Below are 22,438 nucleotides of genomic sequence, written 5' to 3' on the forward strand. Positions count from 1 at the left end.
GGCCCCGGGAGGGGGGGGCCCGGGTACAGCAAAAAAAAAAAAAAAAAAGGGGCAGAGAGTTGCCTTGTTCGCTTCAGCTGGTGTGTGAGCATCCTCTCTGTATGCTCATGTCCATGAATGGCTGCAAAATGCTGCTAGTATTGCTTTTGAGGTGACGAAAGTATTTTAGCAAGTAGGCAAATGTGCAAATGCAAAGTCTGTAACTGACAAGGATTGACAATTTTAGTTCTAGGGAACGCCATGATCAATCACTCAGCCAATGCCAACAATCTCTGTGAGTCAGACTATTCTGATTGAGGCTTTGGCTCTGCTGCCGGTTATGATAAGCCTGTCTACTAGTCTTTGACAGTTAGGTGCCTCCACTTGTCCTCTGCCACCATGGAATCCTGCCATCCCCATTACGTTTCAAGATCCCGGTTTGATGGCAGCAGCTCCCACTGTAATTTCTGGCCTACAGAAAAGAACCATCACAGAACTCTTGAAAAATATATCTATCAAAGCCACGTGGAAGGGAAGGTCCCCTGGACCCTCGCAGAGTGGTGACCAGGTCTGACATGATAAATCCATTCTACCTTTCCAATTTTCCTAAGTCTTTGGATACCGTTCTCTGCAATGCACCAGGAGATTCTGGTGTTTCGATGTTATTTAGTGTAGGCTACCTTTGAGTCCATGTTTCGGTCAACCAACCAAGTGAAGAGAGCAATTCTTAGCCCCTCAAGCTAAAATATTGATTTGGGATTTTTGCTTATGAAGCTTATCGCTGGTAAATTCTTCCTGTTCCAATTTTACACTCCTTCTACCTTGATCGTACACCCTGAAGTTCCTTTCCCTAACATATTCCCTGGGTTCAGCACTATAAATTGGAAAAATCATGCGATTATTTTAGTATGTATTATATCCCTCACAGGGCACCCTTTTACCACACCCATCTGGGTCTTGCTGAGACTTGAGGCTGCTAACAGATCTAGAAACCAGAAGAGTTTGTGGAATTATGTCCTGAACAGCAGTATCAGTGTCTTACAAGTCAACCAACTCAGAGGAAGCTTTCATAGGTTCCTCAGACATGGATGCTTCAACTTGCCACAAAGGTTTGACAAAATTTAGGGGTTCAAGATTCTGGCATCATTAGTATCTACCCCTATGTCCCTACCCCAATTTTCACAATCCCATTCCTTCCCAACCAATGCCTTAACTTTAATAAAAGAGAGCCTATGAGTTTGCGAAATCATTTGCATTGTAATTCAGTCCACCTCAAGATCAGATTTGAGGTCTGATTTCCAGAAATCTCAGCGCTGTAACTACAGGACACAAGTATTTCTTTCAGGGAAGTCAAAGAAGCCTTCAGATCCTTTGTGCAGACTTTGATCTGGGAATTTAAACCCTTATGCTTGTCACACATTTTCCCCAAGTTCTCCAGCACAGTTATAAGCAACCAATGCCATTGTCCTCCTATTTTTTTGTTGTTGTTGTTGTTTTTTTGCGGTTCGCAGGCCTCTCACTGCTGTGGTCCCTCCCGTTGCGGAGCACAGGCTCTGGACGCGCAGGCTCAGCGGCCATGGCTCACGGGCCCAGCAGCTCCACGGCATGTGGGATCTTCCCGGACCGGGGCACGAACTGGTGTCCCCTGCATCGGCAGGCGGACTCTCAACCACTGTGCCACCAGGGAAGCCCTGTCCTCCTATTTTTAATGAAAGCTTTTATGATAGCAAATAATTGTTCACCTGGCGCCTTGCCTTCTATAGTTGCTTGATTACAAGTATCTAAAGATGATAATTTATGTAACTGTTTTACTGTTGCATGGCACAGCCTACCGGTATCCTTTTAACCACTGGAAACAGTGTCATTAATACCTTTAGAACCTATCCGATCAAAGAACCAATTCCAGAAAACCCAGAACCGATTCATTCTTAAGATTCTGTCCTTCTAGAACCATTGATGGTACCAAATTAGTATCAGTCAGGATTTTATTAGAGGCAAAACCACTAGGGCCAATATATAGGTAAGTTTATAAATATAATCAATATGAAGCCATTTATTACAAAAATGTGGCCTTATGGAATTCTGGGAGCTGATTAAGTACTTGTCTTTGCATTTGATTCTGGAGCTTGAAGCCCACGGGGCAAACAGTTGGGAAGGAAAGACAGACAAATGTGGTGGAGGGCAAAAGCAAGCTGAAACTCATGAACTGGAGGCCGCAGGGACAATGGGAAACGCTCGTCAGTTCTTTATGCTTGTGTGACCTTGGTGATAAGGGCGTCCTACAGAGACTAGGGCCCTTCCTCGTGGAGCCAGGCACACACACTTGGCCCAGGAGTCAGAGACACTGAAGTCGGCTCTAGCAGAAGGTGGAATGCTGCCAGCCCACTACCACCAATGAGGTGACACGGCAGGTCGGTGGCACGTGGGAGATACAGAATGGCTGCCACTTCACTTCCCGCCTCCAAATCTCCCACAAGAATCCCTCCCGATCGCATCCTAACCAGCTGGTTTCATTACAAAGGGAGTGGGAAGGATAAAACTGGCACTTCCAGAAGGGAGACATGAAAAAGGAACAAGGAAGGATGCAAAAGAAGATACTGGACCTCTAGCACTGATTCAAAGTAGTCTCTACACGGGGTAAATACGACCTGATGGGAACAGTAAAGAAATGTCTGCACTCTGGATACGTTCCAAATATATTTCTAACCGGCTAGAGTGAGGCTGAGTTCTTTCAGGTGATAAGCTGGATCTATATGCCTTGGCCAGCCTTGAGAGTTTTTAATAGCAAATTTGTAATCAGAGGACAAAATGCTCTTCTGTAAAGCGCCCCTGCAAGCATACCCTCCGAGGAATTTCTACAGGCAGAGTGCTAGCTTGGTGCAAAACCTTCAACACTTCCAGACAATTTCACGCCTGTACTAGTAATCTTGCTAGGATTAGGATTCATGCAATAGTGAGGAAACCGAGTTAAAGAAATTGGTCTACAAAGTTGTTAACACTAGGCTAGAACTGCCCTGATCATTATAGGACTTGGAACACAAAGAGAGGTGCTGACAGGTAAAGGGATGTCGAGTTCCCCAAACAGCAGTTCCCAGCATAGCTTTGATCCATTTTCAGTATCTCCTAACCAATTCTGAAGAGAGAGTCTCAGGATCATAATGGTAAGGAAAGAGATTAAGGAGCAAATTTTATTATCTGCAAAGTCACAGAAGCAAACGTAATTTCGGCATGTTACTTAGAAAATGTAAAGTTCAGGGTCCAAAGATTTTATAACGTAAGCCTGGCTCAAAGACTAGAAATACTGACGAAGGAGAAAGAAAACAACCAATGAGAAAATATACAGTACATTTTGTCAGCTCATTTTGATGAACCCTAAGGTGTGACAATAGAAATGACATTTTCCATTCATGGGTAGTTAAGTTCTCTCATGTCTAGATGTAGAGAGAACAATGACAATTTGATGGGATACCTTTAAAGCCACTTAAGGAATGAGGTATGGGTCTCATTCATCTTTCATTCTGAGTTTAGCACGCAGATACAACATAGGTACTAGCAAATGTATAGCTAACCTTCCCAACTACTTAACACATCCACTTGGTCAATGGCTGCCCAATAGACTGTATACGCATCAAAGTGATTTGCAAAGCAAAGACACTTCTTTTTGGGTCAATATCCGTCTTCAAACTCATCAAAGTGATTTAAAAGAGTATTTAAGTCAAGTTGTCCTTCCCTCTCATCATCCTGGAGCACCTTGTTAAACATCGAGTAATAGCAAAAGAGCATTTAACCATCTGCTTCACACACACCTCTTTTCCAGCCAAATTGCACCTATAAAGTTAAAACAGAACCTCTTTGGATTCTCAGCAAACACGAACTAAATATTCTATGATTTGTGCACTGTTTACGGTGTGTTGCCTTTTCTTAATTAGCATATCTGGGGATGCCTTTCTTTCATGGCACGTTATCACTGTTGCAATAATTCAATAAAAGTACCCTGAACATTTACATCGTGGAACATTTTTTATGATTTATACCAACACAACAGCACACCCAGTGCTGTACCTCTGCTTTCGGTCATCACTTTATTTCATATTCTCATGTCCCTTTTAAGAATGAGAAATACTGTAGCTTTGGAGCAATGCCTTTACTTTTCATCATTCTGTCTCCCTGTGAATTTCATTGTTTTACATACTCTACTCCCCATAACGTTGCTCAAATCAATACTGCTGAGTGGAATTGATTTTTAAAAATGCCATTTTTTGCCAAAAAATTGGCAATTTTTTCCTGAAATCTCTCATGACAGAGTAACAAATTGTTTCCTTAATCCACTCCACTGGATTTTTATTATTAAAAAAAATAAACAGTATTTTTCCCTGTTTGGTCACTAACTAGACTTACACTCAGCCTCTTCAAAATGGCTTGTAAATAGTCAAAAGCACAAGTCTTCCATAAGGAAACTATATACATGCTGAAAGGAAAATCATTGTAATTTCTTTAGAGTGTATTCCTCCCCTAAACCATTTCCAACCTCAAGGATCAATGGAATTATGGTTCAGCTGAACAAAATGATTATGTAAAACACCTCTCTAGGGCTTCAAGTTGTTTCCCTTTGTATTATTATACATATTCGTGACAAAATAGAGCCATAGCAGTCTGCTTCCATTCAAAATTCAAGGCTCTGAGATTTCATTTGCAATAGCTCTGTTATGTCCATGTGTCAGCCTGAGCGTTTAACCTGCCCATGTCTCTACTCCATCTCCTTTATATATAGAGAAGCAAGCAGCCATCTCAGAGGAATTTAAAAGATATCTTTTGAAGTGAGAGTTGGACATCCAAAAAAACCGGAATACACATTCTTTTCAAGTGCACATGGAACATTCTCTAGGACTGACCATGTACCGGGGCACAAAATAAGCCTCAACAAATTTAAGGGTATAGAAATTATCTCAGGCATCTTTTCTGACCACAATGGCATGAAACTAGAAAATAACCACAGAAAAAGAATTGAGGAAAAAAAAAACCAAAACATTACATGGAGACTAAACAACATGCTACTAAAAAACCAATGGGTCAACAATGAAATCAAAGAGGAAATTTAAAAATACCTTGAGACAAATGACAATGAAATCACAACCATACAAAATCTTTGGGATGCAGCAAAAGCAGTTCTTAGAGGTAAGTTCATAGTGATATAGGCCTTCCTCAAAAAACAAGAAAAATCTCAAATAAACAAACTAACCTACCACTTGAAGTGATGGTTGGAGCTTATGGTAACAAAATTACAAATTTCAAGTAAGAGGTTTGGTCAATGAAAACACTCTTTTTAAACCTTAAGATGTGGTCTGAGTGACCAGCAAACATACCTGAAGTGGAGGATACTGGTTGAGGTCTGGCCTAGCCCACTGGCTGAGTGCTAGTGGAGTGAGTGGCATTTGTGAGCACGGCACTCTAAGCTAACTCATTCCGAGGGAATCTTGCAGAGATATCTACAAGAGAAAGGGAAAGACAAATAAGTCTTGTTTTAATATCAAGGTATTTTAAGAAACCGCAAACACCAGGCCTACCTTAAGGCTAGTGGGGATAGGGACATCCTTTCCCTGAGATTAGAATTTCGTAAGGGCAAAACAACAGGGACCACACAAGGAAAGAGAGAGTGACGTCCGAGCTGAGACACCCTGAGAGCACCACGTGGTGCAGATCGGCATCCCCGTCAGGGTCACGTGGACAGCAGGTAAGAACACCAGTGATCAAGAATACAAAGGTCCAATACCATTTTCAGACATAATTTTAAAGGCTACAGAGGAGAATAGATGGAACGTTCAGGATTCCACAGATGAAGTGATGATGATGGTAATATTAATAATAAGTACTGAAACTAAGAAAATTCTTCAAATTTGTCAAGAACTACTCTAAAGAGTTTACATAGGTCGTCTTATTTAATACTCAAGCCATCCCTATGAAGCAGGAACAATTATTATCTTTTTTTTTAAGATGAGGAAACTGAGGGGTAGTAGGCTAAATTATTTACCCATGTTTCATAGGAAAAAAAAAAAAAATTACTGTGCTGAGCTTGAGCTTGGAAAAGACCTATCCTAGATGCTTCAATCACTACAGAATCCCTGGCAGGGAAGAGGGGAGGCTTGGGTTTCTACTTCCAGGGCCTCCACTGTCAGTGTTCAAACACTCTTTTTGATATCATCGCTTATTGTTACTTAGCTAGATCTCCTTGACAGTATTCCCCCAGGCTTCTGTGAGAACTAAGATAACACAGGAGGGGTAACAGAAAATATAACTTAATCACGGTCGTCAACAATAGTACTGGCTATTCTTTCACTTTCTCATTCATTCATTCACAGGATACCCACCCTTTTTCCATCTCACCCTCGTTGTGCCCGGAATGCTAACTATATAATCCACAAGCACTTTCAGGCCCAAATGCCCATCTCCTTTTCCAGAAGAAGCCATGTTCTCATCAGCTGATCATAGTACATGCCTTTGATACATGCCTCTTAACTGCTAACTCAGTTCAAACAGCTCAGGGTGCCTCTGCTACTGCAATATAGCTTTAATTCTCCGTGCCCACAGTGAGAATATTTCAATACAAAAATAAAAGACACCGTGTTATTGGAACGAATGTGTTGATAATTAGTATTTAAGAAAATGTTGTTTCCATAGCATCGCCGGAGGTCTAGAGTCATACAAACACACATACTCAAGAAGGTTTTGAATTTTCTTCACATATTTCAAATAACATAGGAATAAATATCAGGTTTAAAGAATAAAAAGTACAATACTCTAAGTGAACTGACAATCCTGCAAATGTTAAATGACACTCAGACGCGTTTGTACGTAAAATACATTGACAAAGAGCTAAGCTAAAGGTAATTGTTTACCCTTTTCGTCAGTATACTCAGATTCCAGCACAGCTCCAGCCCCTAAAATTCACTGCTCAGTATTCAAAATGAGTATAGTTATAAACATGCTCATTTTTTATGCTGTTTTATCAGCAGGTAACTTGGCTGATCTGAAACGGAAAGAAAGCTACAGTCTACCTCATTTTTCTTCACGCCACCTAATTCTGAAGATGCAGAGTAAATAAGTAGTCACTCAGTGACGCATATCTAAAATCCTCAAGGTTCATCCTGAGCGCCTACTTTCTGAGAGATTGACTGACTTATCCTCTGGGCTCCACGATCATTAAAATGTACTGGAGCCTCGAATCCACTGAAGTGCTCTAAAATTCAGCGGGTATAACCCTTCCTGCAAGTGTTCCATTGCTTTTTCTCCAAAGCATAAACTCTCTGGGGACCTGACACAAAGTAGCTGTTCCACACTTCAGAAAGGGAGTACCAGTTGCCAGACTTGAAATTGCTGCTGGGATTACAGCAAACTCCCAAACCACCACACAGCAGAAACAAACAGCTAGTCTCAAATGTTCAAAGAGCGAGATGAGACTGAAACGTTTACGCCGCAGAAGGCTTTGTGGCAACTGTTGGGTAATGTTGAGATTCGAAATTAAGGGGTTTTAGTTCTAAGAATGAACTGGGGAGGAAGGTAAGCAAGTAGGACAAGGAAAATGAGACAGCTGATCATTTTAGAAAGTTTCGCTCACAGATTTAACCAATAATTCGTTCTTTATTATAGCATGTGTTACATATTGCCATATGGTTTAGTTATGCCATACAGTTCTGTAATGTTTATATTCAGAATAGGCTGTAACATGCATAGAGATGGCCACTCCCAACTATGTTTATTCATCTTTGTATACCTACAGGTCCCAAGGAGGCTATGCATTTGACATTTAAACTGAGAAAAACGTAAGTCATCATCTTAAACACAGCAAGGCTAGAATTGAGTAACGTGCCGTATCAGAAAACGGCCAGATGGCTATTTTTAAAATTGCAAACTCATATATTTCTGTCATTCTATAGGGACTAATCATTGGAGGTTATTACAGGTGAGGCCTTGAAAGGAATTTTTGCCCATCCTCTGCCCTTCAAGTAAGCATTCAGCACTACCCCAAACAAATGAGAATTTCTTCTCTGTCTACAGAACTCCAGGGAAGCGTAAGGCACCATCCTCTTCAGTAAATCATGCCATTGATCATATTGCCCTGTAGTAAATTTGCATGTATGAATTGATCGACTAACTGGCAATCTGGCAATGGGAGAATTTAATCTTAAATTTATTAAAAAGGCAGCAGACTGAAGTTACTACCGAAAGCTAAAAGTCTTCTGCGTATGTTTAAAAATTCAGTCAAAACTTTAAAAAGTTAATAGGAAAAGTCCGAGACTCCCTCTATGGATTGTTTGAGGGTTGTTATTACAACGCTTGAAAATCAGGTAGAGTGTAGAAAAATTAAAGCCTGGTTCAGGTCCATTAATTATAAATGCAATGCCTCAGCCAACCAACAGCTTGGCCTTAAATCAATACTCAATTAAATGCTTCCTGCAGTTCTAGCCATTAATTGCTCTGCAGCTTAGAAAATAACATTCTAACTGCTTGTAGAAAGGTAATCAAAATTGGTGTGTGAAACTTCAACTTGGTTCCTTTGTGACTATCTTTCCTCAAAAAGGAAATTTAATTTCTTCAGTGACTTATCGTCCATACCTTTCAAATCTACTCAAAACGATTGAAAACTGAATACAGTAACCAGCAATAGTTTTTGTTGTTGTGGAATAATATATTTAGTTTATCTTACAAAGTGAACACAGCAAACAAAATAACATTCTCAATCTTCCTAACGAAAAGTATCATTATTTCTACATTAGATCTTTACTTGGGGATGTACAGAACTCCTGCTGCCTATACACCATTGGATGGAAAATGTTTAAGGGGTACATCCAGCTGCTGCTGTCAAGGGAACATTTAATCTTCAAATAGGAAATGCTATCTTGCTTCTGCAATGAGGAATCACCTTTCAGCTCAACTGGAAGCACAAAGTAAGTCCTCCTGACTAAGGTGATTTACGATGCCCCTCCCACTGATGTATCATCCGGAACGCTGATTGTATAGCAGGACAAATACAGAAACAGTGAAGGGAGAGGTGGGATTCAGGAGGTTCACTTTAGACAGAGCTGCAGAACCTAGAAACACATAGAAATTCTCACCACGGCCAACTAATGAGGATGAGAGAACATAACTGAGAGAAACAACACAAATATAAACACCTGGCAGGCTGGGAATACCAAGTGTTTGCAAATGTGATGACTAAGAATGTAGGAAGTAAGGTTTGAAAATGAAGTAATATCTCAGCCCTACACAGACCGGGGCAAGATATCCGGGGAGTGAGAAGAGTTGCAGAACGACGGCAATGCAGACAGAAAAGGAGAAGCCCCTGGAAGAGGAGCCCTTTGCCGTCCCTCACATATTCATGATTTAGCGTGGATGGTTTACAAGTGTGTGGTATACAGTTTTGTTTTTTGGTTTTTTTTTTTTTTTTGCGGTACGCGGGCCTCTCACTGTTGTGGCCTCTCCCGTTGCGGAGCACAGGCTCCGGACGTGCAGGCTCAGCGGCCATGGCTCACGGGCACAGCCGCTCCGCGGCATGTGGGATCTTCCCGGACCGGGGCACGAACCCGTGTCCCCTGCATCGGCAGGCGGACTCCCAACCACTGCGCCACCAGGGAAGCCCCCAGTTGTTTTTTTTAATAGCAAGTTTGATACTTATGCATTATGATTCAGATGTTCAGAAACACAACTCTTCATATTTCTCCCCACTGCATTCAACTTGTTCTCGGAGCTTCCTTTAAAAACTGTAATATAGACTTCCAATTTCCTGTTCGGCACATAAGAAATTTGGAAGTCGCCACTCTGTCCTAACAAGAAGTGAAAAGCTGAACAAACTGAAAAATCAACAACTCTTTAGACCCCGAAGTGGGGTCACACGCCAAACTGCCGCTACCAAATTCACTGACAGGCAAATACAAAGAAGCACCACTTACCGGATCAGAAGCCCGGGGGCAGAAACCTCTGTAGGAACCGGCACGGGGGTATAAAAAGCCGAGCAGGAATTGAATGGCTGGTCAGAGTGGACAAGTCTGAGAGAGGAAAAACTCCAGGGGCACCCAGTCACCGGGAGGACGCCACACTTTTGGGAGTCTTTACCTTGGGAGCTTTACCGAGTTCTGACAGTGAATATCTGAGAAAAACCCTCTCACGCTTTTCGTACGGGATGGGAAAAGAAGCCATCTTGAAATGCACCAGAGCATTCTGGTTCTTGCAAGATCTGCCCTCAGGAGAAACTATTTAACCAGAGCCTAACCGGCTGGGGTTTATGAGTCTAAGTGCTCTGGGGGAAGGGAAATCCCCAATTCCAGCCCACTCTGGCCATCCTGTCCCACCTGAGGGGGGTCAGGGGGGTGTAATTGAGAAGCACACATGAAGTTCACCATCCAGGTGCAGAGGCTCATGAAAAGACCGAGACCGAATCAAAGGACCACAGAATGCTTCCCCTCCCCCTACACAACTCCCCCCCCCCCACGTTACTAATGGCCCATTTACAGTAGTTCCTTCTGCCCAGCGTATCATATCTGGCTACCAAAAAAATTTACAAGACGTACTATGGGCAAAAACACGCTCTGAAGAGACTAAGCAAGCATTAGGAGAGGACATGGCAGGGATATTGGAATTATCAGACCAGAAAGTTAAAACAATTATTATTAAAATTTTAAGAGCTCTAAAGGATAAAGTAGACAGCATGCAAGACAGATGGGCAACATAAACAGAGATGGCAATCCTATGAAAAGAGAGAGAAAGAAACACGCTAGAGATCAAAAACACTGTAACAGAAATGAATTCCCTTGTTGGGTTTAGCAGTAGATTGGACACAGGTGAGGAAAGAATTTCTGCACTTGAGCATATCTTTTTTTAAAAATTTTTATTGGAGCATAGTTAATTGACAATGTGTTCGTTTCAGGTATAGAGCATATCTTAATAGACACTTCCAAAACTGAAAAGCAAATAGAAAAAAACTGTAATAAAGAAAAACAGAACATAATGTCCACAAACTATAGGACAACTACCAAAGTTCTAACATACACATAATGGGAATACAGGGAGGAGAAGAAAGAGAGAAATTAACAGGAGAAATATTGGAAACAATAGTGACTGAGAATTTCCCCCAAATTCATATCAGACACCAAACTACAGATCCAGAAAGGTCAGAGAATGCTAAGCAGGATAAATGCCCCCAAAATGTACATCTAGGCGTATCATTTTCAAACTACAGAAAATCAAAGATAAAAAAAATCCTGCAAGACACCACAACGAATCAACACTGATAGAGGAACAAAGGTGAGAATTACATCTGACTTCTCAGAAACAGCAAGCCAGAAGGGAGTGGAGTGCAATATTTAAAGTGTTAAGAGAAGAAACACCACCACCCCAGTAATCTGTACCTTGCAAAATAATCCTTCAAAAACGAAGGGCAAATAAAGCCTCTCAGGAAAACTCTAAGGTACTCTATGGACTCTCACTGGTAATAATGTGTCATTTTAGGTCTATCAATTGTGACAAATGTTCCACTGTGATGGGGGTTGTTGACCATGGTGGGGGCCATGCATGTGTAGGGATGGGGGTTATATAGGAAATATCTGTACCTTCCATTCAATTTTGCTGTGGACCCAAAACTGCTCTACAAATTAAAGTCTATTTTTTTAAGAAATATAATCTAGGCTTCTGCAGGTAATTCTGTCACATCTTGTCGAAACGTTCTTTTTGGTGTAAGTATTTAATTAACAGAGATGTTAATGATATGCACTCCTCTTGGGCTCTTGCCTCCTGACCCGTTCCCCTGTGGGAGAGCTTTGGAAAGCAAGCAGCTGCTGACAGGTCATCACAACAGAGGGAGTGGGGGAGTGTATTTTTCAAGGGTACTCCTCAGGTTCCAATGGACTATATCACCCTCCATATTAACCTTTTATGACCACCTTTGTTCTCTCTGTATCCACAGCTGACGTATCCACAGATCCTTGCTCATGACCAGAGCCCCTACCATGGTCTTGATGTGTACACACTCATCTTGCCCCTTATCTCAACCTCAGGCCTCCAGTGAACCTTTACAATCAGATGTTCTCTCTTCAGGCATGAAGCAATTTCGTGATTTTCTCCATACCACCAGGTCTTTCAGAACTCTGCAATGCAACAAAAGATGCAAGCCAAGCCCGCTTTCTGCATGAATATGCAAAGCCTTCACGTAAAATCCTCTGGTCATCCCATTTGGGGAGCATTATGGAGCCCTGCCTCCCAAATGGGAACAGAGAACATGCTCTCTGTCCCTGAAATCACCTACGATATGGGAGTAGGCTTCCCTACTTACCATCTGATGCCTGTCTTGATTTAAGTCATTATTATTTATACTCCACATATTAAATTCCAGGAGGACTTAGTATATTTTAGTAATTTTTTTGTATTAAAATACAAAAACTAGAATTTAATATTTTTCCTTGACTTAATATTCTTATATCTATTTGTATGTATTTTATCATGCAATCTTCATTTATTTACATACTACATATTAAATCAATGAGAGGATTTATTCTACATATGTAAATTTTAAAAGACCTAATGGTAAGTTAAATTGTAAGAGTGGAAGAAAAGACAAAGGAAAAACCGGCTTGATTTCTGCAATACTGTAGTGCCATCGCGTATTCAGTATCACCGTCCAGTCAGGAAAATAGAAACTTCGACTGGTATTTCAACTGGAGGAAATTTAATACAGGGAATAAGTGACAAAAGGTTTAAAAGGGAAACGAAAAGGTTCCCAAGTGATTAGTATCTGCAGTAAGCCAGTGCCATCTTAGGCCACCCAAGCAGAAGGGAAAAGGTGTCCTCAGTAGTGGAGCTACTGGGCCCCACTGTGGCCTCTACTATTTGGAAGCAGTGAGGAAGCTGCCTCGCAGAAACCATGGCCCATTCTCCTGTTGCTAGGGTGGGAATCCTGGGGTCCAGAGTTCCTTGCATCTGTCACTGAAACAGACGGAGTCAGGGCACGTTAGTTAGCCAGGGCCGCTAAAGCCCCTGCAGCTACTGCTGCTTCGCTATGCCCCCGGAAACCTGTGCAGCTGCTGGAAGCAGGCTGCCTGAGGAAGAGCCCAGGGGCTCACCACCACCCTCTGCAACTGCAGCTGAAGCCTATGCTACACCCTCTGCCCTCCCCACCTAAAAGAGGTGTGAGTTTTTGCCTAGTTTCCTTCCTCCCAACTTCTAATCACCTGCCACAGTGTCAGAGTCTAACAGAAGCCAGCGGGCAAGGAAGTCTCAGGAAGGTACCTTTCGGGCATCCAGCCCTCTGTGATACAGAGCGGAGCACAGAAGATGAGAAGCGGAGCTGAGAGCAGATGTACAAACAACCCTGTCCCACCTCCTAAGTTACCGAACCCTTTTCTTGACATCAGTCTTTGGTAGTCTCCAAAGATTCCTTAGATTGTTTTCTTTCTCTTCTGCTCATTTTGAAAGTAGAAAATATATCTTCATTCTTTTAGTAATTTCTGTAAAATTTAAAATTCTTTGTTGTTATATAAAATACAATTTAAAAATGTGAAGTTCTATCCATCAGCTGTGCTATATTCATTTACTTGTTCTAATAATTTATTTGTAGATTCTTCTGGATGTCTATATATATAATAAAATTATCCATGAGTAAATGGCAACTTGTTTTCCATTTTTCAATATTAAACAGTTCACGTATGTATGTGTTTGTATACTTTTGCTTTATAGTGCTGGCTAGTATCTCAAGCACAGTAATGAATAAACGTTGTAATAGAGGGCGTTCTTGTTTTCCTTTCCTTATATGAGAGAAAAAGATTTCAATATTTCACCATTAATATGAAGCATGCCATAAGATTTTCATTTTTAGAAATGTTATATCAGAATAAGGAAATTTATTCTATTTTTAGTTTCCCAATTCTTTTTATCATAAATGTTTGATTTGCCAAATTGTTTTTTCAGTACCTGTTATGAAGATTATATGATCTTTTTTTTAAAATTCTGTGAATGTATGACTTAATTGATTTTCAAATAATAAATCTCAAATGAACCTACCCTGGTCATGGTGTATTATACATTTTATATAGTTGTAGATTCTGTTAGATTTTGTTTAGAAGTTTTTTTCATAGTTGTTTATGATTTTTCTTTCACAAATTTTTATTAGTTTTGGTATCAAGGTTATACTGACTCCATAATTCCTGTTGAGAACTGTTTAATAATTTTTTTCTGTTCTCTGAAAGAATGTGTATAATATTAATGTTATGTTTTTCTTAAATATTTAGGAGAATTCACCAATTAAGGCACTCGAGCTGTGTCTTGCAACAAGTATGAACTATGAAGAAATGAAGGCAAAAGAAAAGAACTAAGCAGGGGTAAATACCAAAGCAGAAGTAGTACCATAATGAACACTCTTTACAAATTTCTTCTTCCAATCAACTGTTAATAAAAGATCCATTAGATTTTTTTTTTCTCTTTCATCTCTTATAGAAGGAAGTAGAAGTGACAGTTGGGGAAAGACTAGGAGGTAAACAAGTTTACTTATCTGATGGAAATGTAAGCTCCATCATTCCATAATGAATATAAGAAAGAGGATATTCCCACAAATAAATGAAACTTATTAATTCAGTCTATTTACTTACTGTGAGGTTGCAGAATTTTGGTAGTTTGTGTCCTTCTAGAAATTTGTCCATTTCTTCTAAAGTATGTTCTGTTTATTTTTCTTCATCCTTTTTTCTCTCTTTCCTTTGGAATGCGTAATCCCTATCTATCTGTAATAATGCTAAGGTACTTTCTTTGGCTGGCTTAAGTCTACTGCTGAGCTTTTCTACTGAATTTCTCATTTTATGTAAATGTTTTACAACTCCAGAATTTCTGTTTGGTTCTCTTTTTATCATTCCTATCATTTTAATAATATTGTCTATTTGATGAGACACTGTCTTCATACCTTCCTTTACTTCTTCAAGCATAATTTCCTTTATTTTTACAACCTATTTATCATGGCTATTTTGAAGTTTTTGTGAAATCTGATATCAGTTCCTCTCACAGGCAGTTTCTGTTTCCTGATTTTCTTTCTTATTTTCTTATATGTGGGTCACACTTTCCTGTTTCATTGCTGGTCTCATAATTTTTTTTTTTTTTTTTTTTTTTTTTTTTTTTTGCGGTACACAGGCCTCTCACCGTTGTGGCCTCTCCCGTTGCGGAGCACAGGCTCTGGATGCGCAGGCTCAGTGGCCATGGCTCACGGGCCCAGCCGCTCCGCGGCATGTGGGATCCCCCTGGACCGGGGCACGAACCCGTGTCCCCTGCATCGGCAGGCGGACTCTCAACCACTGCCCCACCAGGGAAGCCCTGGTCTCATTATTTTTTATTAAAAACTGGACATTTTAGGTAATATATTGTAGCCACTCTGGATCCCCCAAAGATCTGTTTTTGTTGTCTGCTTGTTTGTATTTTGGTGACTTGGTTTGGCTCTTTCAATGAAATCTATTTCTACCTTTTTTATACCTCCTTGGGTGCAGCCTTGGATGGGGCCTAGTCACCCTGAGATAACAGCAGTTTTAACAGGGCTCTCTTTTGTCTCTTTCCATGATCTCTCTGGTAAACCGTCGGCTTCATCTGGCATTAGCCCCTACCCATTGGGCTTTTCTAATTACCAGTTGACTACTCTATTTTTGTTGACAATGTCCTCAAGACAGAACATATTGCTCAGAAGTCTAATCCAATGAAATCTGGGCTCCTTTGCAGATATATTTTTTGAGGCAAGTCTTTAAGTTTTTTTCTGATCCTACAAGGGTTCTTAGGTATCTCTTTTCCTAGTTCTCAGTTGAACTAGCTCACCTGTGGTTTTCAGCGTTGTTCTTAATTAACACATTTTTGACCGGAGATGTAGTAGGGCCACAGGTGTTAGTTTCTGCAACAATCCTCCAGTCAACAATGTGTAAGAGGGACTATTGTTTGCAAGGACCCCCTTAGCCCTGAATTTCTCCACACACTGTTCCAGACGAAATCAGTTCCTTTGGGAGGAGCTGCAGAACTTTCTTCTCCTATAGACTGCCTCTCCCCCTGGACAAACTCTCTGCAACACTGTTCTGGGCACTGGGCATGGCAGCAGCCTCTTCTCAACTTGCCTCTCTCCCGTCATGGGACCTCTGTCCTAAAGTGAGCTGGAGTGAGGGCAATCTTGGTGCAAGTAGTCTCAACCTGCCCTGCACGGAGTCTTCATCCTGTGGACAGAAGCAGGTTGCAGGAAGGTAGCCCTTAACCTCTCACCCATACTGACCAGCAATATAGCCTCTTCGACTTGAAGTTGGAGGAAATGAGCAATGCTGGTAACTTTCTGTCTCAATGGGATAAAGTAAGCTTTGACTGGAAACCGAGAAGAGAGGAAGCCTCAACTTCTTGGCCACCCCTACCTAGGGTGAAGTTTCTGTGGATCTGAGCCAGAAAGGGGGTTCGGGGGGGAGAAAGAGGAAGTGGATTGAGGCTCGTTATCTTACTGCATTTTCGTAGATTTTATTGACTGAATGTCTCTCTCTCCACTGCTTTGCTGTGTGTCCTTAGGACTATTTCCAGAAACTTTAAATGGCTGGATTATTTTTTATAGTCTGCACTAGCTTTGCTTGTTTCTCTGGGTATTCACCTATGGAACTCTTCATGCTGGTGTCGTGAAAGTGGAGCTCTCCTGAGCTTCAGTCTTAAAGGTAAGATAATGTAATGATGATCCCCAAATATTTAAAGTCTTTATATCCGTGGCTTTTATTTTTGGTATCCCACTAATTTATTGTCATATCCCCGGTATTGAGGGCATTGTGACTAAAGGTATTGGTGTTTCTCTGCTACCTATTTGATTTAAGAAAAAAGATTTTTACATGTTTTGCATCAGGACCAACCGTGTAACTTTATGCCCATTTAATCCTCTACCATTATTGTTTCCAACATACTGATAGAATAGATTGGTATGAGAAATGAAAGAAAAACTTCAGATTGTCAGAAGGGGCCAACTAAAAGGAACATTTGTGCTAATAATGTTCCTTGGGTTTGTGATGGGGATTGCATGATTTTAAATAGCATCAACCAGTTATCTAAGCCCAGGTAATTATTTCTATTAATTGAAAGATTCCAGAAGGATCTTCGGACTCATGTAATTCTAGAGTTAGAAGTGCTCTTACTGGGCATTTGGCCTAACCATTTCATTTAAAGCCACAAATGTGAGAGGTCACTTGTCAGAGATGAGATCAAAGTCACACCTCTTGATTGACAATCACTGTAATTTCTTCTGCCATGCTACTTCTTCTATCTGCTATTCTCAATTTAATGGTTGATCTAAAATACAATGGATACGGAGTTCATTTTTATCTAGTTAGGAATGAGGATATATCTGGGCAACTCCCTGCTCATACGGTTTACTTTTAACATATAATCTGAAAAATCCATTTCATATATGTAATTTCTGAGTTGTTACATCTTCTGTTTCCTCATTACTATTTTCTAAATCTCTATAATTTTGATTCTATATGTTATGTGTCTTTTTCAAGTAGAATTTCATTTTGTAGTTTTACCCTTTTCAGTTCATTGTTATTAGTGGTTTCTCACAACTGGCATTTGCAGTAACTATTAAACTCCTCAAAATTTGTTGGCGTGATTTTTCTATCCTTTTCCAACTCAAGATTATTGAGTAAGGTGTATAATATTTTCCTTTACTATACTTTTCCCAGGTGGTTGCAAAGCCCTCTATCATTACATCTCCGTTTATAGCAGTTCAGTCACATCCAAGCTAAAGGACTGCCAAGTAATATTATACCAATAAAATGTCAGGTTAAAGTAAACTCAGATGAATTTCATACGTGTAAATAATGTTACTGTTTCTCTTTTAAAAATAATACTATATTGTATGAGATCAAAGCATAGTGGTCTGCATTAAAATGTTTTAATTTATTGCCTACTTAAAATTACAACCCATCTCTTCCCTGCTCATGATTTTCTTTCCTACTCTACCAGTTATTTCTATCACGTTGATCACTTTCTACTGAAGTATATATTTTTTCATTGACTGTGACCGAGGCTTATTATTTTTCTTCCCTCCCATTCTTCTACCTAAATGTGAACTCCATAAGGGCTTTAATTTGTTGACTGAGGTACTCTATGTGACCTGGATGATGCCTAGCTCTGCTGACTGATTCGGCGATGGATGTCTATCGGCAGCCTACTACGTTTAAGGCTCTTGGCTAAGCTGGTAGAGGAAAAAGGTGGTTACAGCCCTCAAGATATATACATTTAAAATATATTTGACAAGCTTAACCTTTTTAATAGCACTATAACAAGATAGGAGCAATAATAGCAGACCTGGACCCCTTTATTTTCAAATTAATTAGAGGATTTGTAATACAGCCTCCATCAGGAAAAGAGTCAATATCTCTTGATAATGAGATCAAAATTATGTAAACAGAGGGAACAGGATTATTTCACTGAGAACACTCAACTCCACAGTGCGGGGTATTAGTTTTTAAAAAGTATTCCTGGTAAGGGGAAGGGTCTCCCCATGTTGGATTAGCTGGCTGTCCCTTCTCATTCACCCAGGAGACCACTTTTCTCCCAAAACAGGTGCAGAAGTCTGGCAGAGCTGGAAACATTTTCAATTCATGGCTTATCCTGGAGCATAAATTCATTCATTTATCTATTCATTCACTTGACCAGTTTTTCTTAATTCCTGCCTATGTATTCATAACTTTTCTAGGTTTGGGGGATTTAGCAGTGAACAGACCGACTAAATTACTCTTCCATAATTTACATGACACAAAAGTGGACTTGGGACTCAATGGTTTCTAAAAATGGGGTAAATTATTTTGGAAAGAGAAGTCTACAGGACCATAGGAGACTTAAAGATTATTTCTAAAAAAGAGAGAGATACTGAGGAGAAAGAGAAGAGGTAGAGTTATGGAAGAGGGTTTGTTCACATGGCAAACACATGGAAGCTTCTGTGTCATTCACATCCAGCATTGTGCACGACAGTGGCTACGAGCCACATGTGGCCTCTGAGCGCTAGAACTGGGGCTAATATGCCTTAGGACCAGGCAGTGAGGGCCAGAAATACTAATGTATGAGTCATCAGATCAATAACTCATCCCTTTTCTGCAAAATTCAGATTTATCCCTGAAGTCAAAACAGCTTCCAGGGACCTGTGGCAAACTCCATTTTCTCCACCACTGATGACCCCTTCAAAAGCATTAAAATTCAAAAAAGTCCAAAACTGTACAAGCCAAATTAAATATATGCAATAATCATGCAGGTAAATATACTGTGACCTGTGATTCAACAATTCCCAGAATATGAACATGCTTGTGTTTGTATATAAGTAGCTGTCAACACGGTACCTGAAATAGGCAAGGATTCCCAGAATATGAACATCCAACAGACAGCATCAGAAACACTTTCATCCTGAGATACGTAAGGGGCAGCATAGGGAACCCTCTTACTATAAAAACCAAGTTGAACACAGAGTATGGTTGGCAAGTCCTCACCCCATAACTACCACCAACTAGTCACTTTATTTCAGAAGCTACCCCAAAATACCATGCTGTGCAACAAATGAAAAGAATCTCAACTTGCTTTAACCTATAAATGAAAGCCTCCTGGGCTTCCCTGGTGGCACAGTGATTAAGAATCCGCCTGCCGGGCTTCCCTGGTGGTGCAGTGGTTGAGAGTTCGCCTGCCAATGCAGGGAACCAAAATACCATGCTGTGCAACAAATGAAAAGAATCTCAACTTGCTTTAACCTATAAATGAAAGCCTCCTGGGCTTCCCTGGTGGCACAGTGATTAAGAATCCGCCTGCCAATGCAGGGGACATGGGTTCGAGCCCTGGTCCAGGAAGATCCCACATGCCGCGGAGCAACTAAGCCTGTGAGCCACAACTACTGAGCCTGCGCTCTAGAGCCCGCGAGCCACAACTCCTGAAGCCCGAGCACCTAGAGCCCGTGCTCCGCAACAAGAGAAGCCACCGCAATGAGAAGCCCACGCACCGCAACGAAGAGTAGCCCCCGCTCGCCACAACTAGAGAAAGCCCGTGTGCAGCAACGAAGACCCAACACAGCCAAAGATAAATTAATTAAAAAAAAAAACGAAAGCCTCTTAACAGGCAAATTAATCAAGTTCCTAACCAAAGAAGGAGACTTTGTCATTCTCCTTAACAGACAGTTACATGACAACTCATTGCCAGTCAGCACAGCTCTGGGCCTCACAAGTCAGGAAAATCCACTTTGGGAAATTCTGTATTGCTAACATCTTCCTCACCTTGAGCTCCAATTTCTCAACCTGCAGCTTCTACACTTGGTTGCAAATTTTTCTCTTAGTACCTCTGAAAGTATATCGAACGAATCAAACTTATCTCCTCCAAGAAAGTGCTTCAAATATGTCACATGTTATAAACACTCTTTCTCCTTACCCTTTCCTCATCTTCCCCAAGTTAAATATTCTTCATTCTGTCAACGCTTTCTCATCTGACGTTAACTTAGAAGCGTCTAGTGTTCTGCAAACAGGTTTGGGTTTGTTAGGTTTTGCTTCTGATCTACTCTGAATTCAAAATTGTACTTTTTTTTCTTGTTTGCTAAGTGCTAACTTCATTTATTCCTATTGATTTTACCACATCTAGCATAAGAGACTCTCCCCAATTTTTCTACTATTTCATTCTGAATCCTGCATTTATCATCCAATCGTTTATCTACAGCTGCAGTTTTACACCCCTATAGATTTTATTCATCTGCCTTTCCTGTATTTCTAAGCTACTGATAACATGCTAAATAAAATCAATCAATAACTAAAAACCTAGATAAATCAAGCCACTAGAAACATCTCATTCTGATTATCAAGAATACATTATTCTCTCCAAATAAGCTATTCAAATTTGGAAAATAAGACATTTAACCAATATTTGCTGAATGTTTACTATGTGCTAGGTACTCTTCTAAGAATATGGATGTTAATATGAGTAAGACAGAAAAAAACAAGACAAACTTTACAACATGAAGGAGTTCGTTCGTGGTGCCATAGGGTAGGTAAATACATAAGTAACTGCCTGCTCTAAATCAGTGCTATCATCTAGAAATTAAACAATCAAAGGTTAGATTTTATTTTGTTTTGTCTGACATATAAGAAGTAAAGTGGGAGCTGGTCGCTAGGCTGATTCATCCACTTAAGAATATCAGACCTGGGCTTCCCTGGTGGTGCAGTGGTTGAGAGTCCACCTGCCGATGCAGGGGACGCGGGTTCGTGCCCCGGTCCGGGAAGATCCCACATGCCGTGGAGCTGCTGGGCCCGTGAGCCATGGCCGTTGAGCCTGCGCGTCCGGAGCCTGTGCTCCACAACGGGAGAGGCCACAACAGTGAGAGGCCCGCGTACCGCAAAAAAAAAAAAAAAAAAAAAAAAAAAAGAATATCAGACCTTTCTGAGTCTCATGCCCTTTTCACAGCGGTCATAAGACAGCCATATAGCTCCAGCATCAAGTCTGTGTTTTGTATCCGAGGAGAATAGGGTGAGAAAAGGTAGGACTCCTGTGTCAAGAAAACAAAAGCTTTTCCCACATCAAGACTTAATTTATGTCTCATTGGCAAGAACCATGTCCAGCGGCCACGACTGGCTCGGGGTACGAAGGAAAAAGGGGCCGGGAATGGGGAATTGGCTGAGCTTAGTAAAAGTATCTCCCAAATTATGGGCACACGGGGTGTAGCACCCAAATCTACCCAAATGACCAGCAGGGGTGAGAGAAGACTCTTAAGAGTTACTGAACTGAATCATGGAAACGTGACCGTTTTTCGGGTGCGTAGTAGACAAGGATGAGATGGACAAAGGTTATCGTAGGAGAAAAAGTAATGATATTTACAAATGCAGAAAGGTGTGAGAGACGACGTTGTGTAGCACAGTAGAGTATGACAGGTGGCAGGACGTCAGCCTGTGTTTTCTTCCCTCCTCATTTTACGCACAGCGCGGGCTTTTCGGATTTAATTTCAGTCACAGGGAATACAAGTGGAGCGCCCTTGATCCCACCTGCAGCGTGTCCTGTGTCATGGCTGATTCCTCCGGAGAGCTCTCCCTGAGTGCTGTTCAAGGTTCATAACTTCCCGTTTCTGATATGCTCTTTTATTTACTGTATCAAGGCCTTATTGAAGCTGAGTCCTAACTGCGCTGTTGCCCCATCTGCCTAAAGCTCAAATTGTCTCTTCTATGAGCAAACATCATCACGTTTTTGTTTATTTTCTTCAGACGGTTTGAATCAGTCTCCTGTCACTCGCATTCTGTTACTTGAAAAAGATTCTTGAGGAATACACGCTTACAACCTCTGGAAGTAACCTTCAATGAAATGCGCTTTGGGAAACATGGGTTACAGCAGGCAGAATTTTGAGATGACCCCCATAATCTCCACCTCTTCATGTTTCACTCTGCATAATCCCCTCCTTTTGAGTGTGTATAGAACTTGTGAC

General features: G+C 40.9%; 1 protein-coding gene across 1 annotated transcript in view; it reads right to left on the minus strand.

Annotated features, from left to right (window-relative positions):
* SLC7A11 (solute carrier family 7 member 11) overlaps nucleotides 1-22,438 on the minus strand; it is a 182,836-nt gene that overhangs the window by 6,654 nt on the left and 153,744 nt on the right. Inside the window, exon 13 of the mRNA XM_024745096.1 lies at nucleotides 5,343-5,465. Coding sequence (XP_024600864.1) covers nucleotides 5,433-5,465 — 33 coding nt within the window. The 3' untranslated portion in view covers nucleotides 5,343-5,432. The remainder of the gene's footprint in view (nucleotides 1-5,342; nucleotides 5,466-22,438) is intronic.

The sequence above is a fragment of the Neophocaena asiaeorientalis genome, unplaced genomic scaffold, assembly GCF_003031525.2.
Source record: "Neophocaena asiaeorientalis asiaeorientalis breed wild unplaced genomic scaffold, Neophocaena_asiaeorientalis_V1.1 scaffold65, whole genome shotgun sequence".
NCBI classification, from domain to species: Eukaryota; Metazoa; Chordata; class Mammalia; order Artiodactyla; family Phocoenidae; genus Neophocaena; species Neophocaena asiaeorientalis.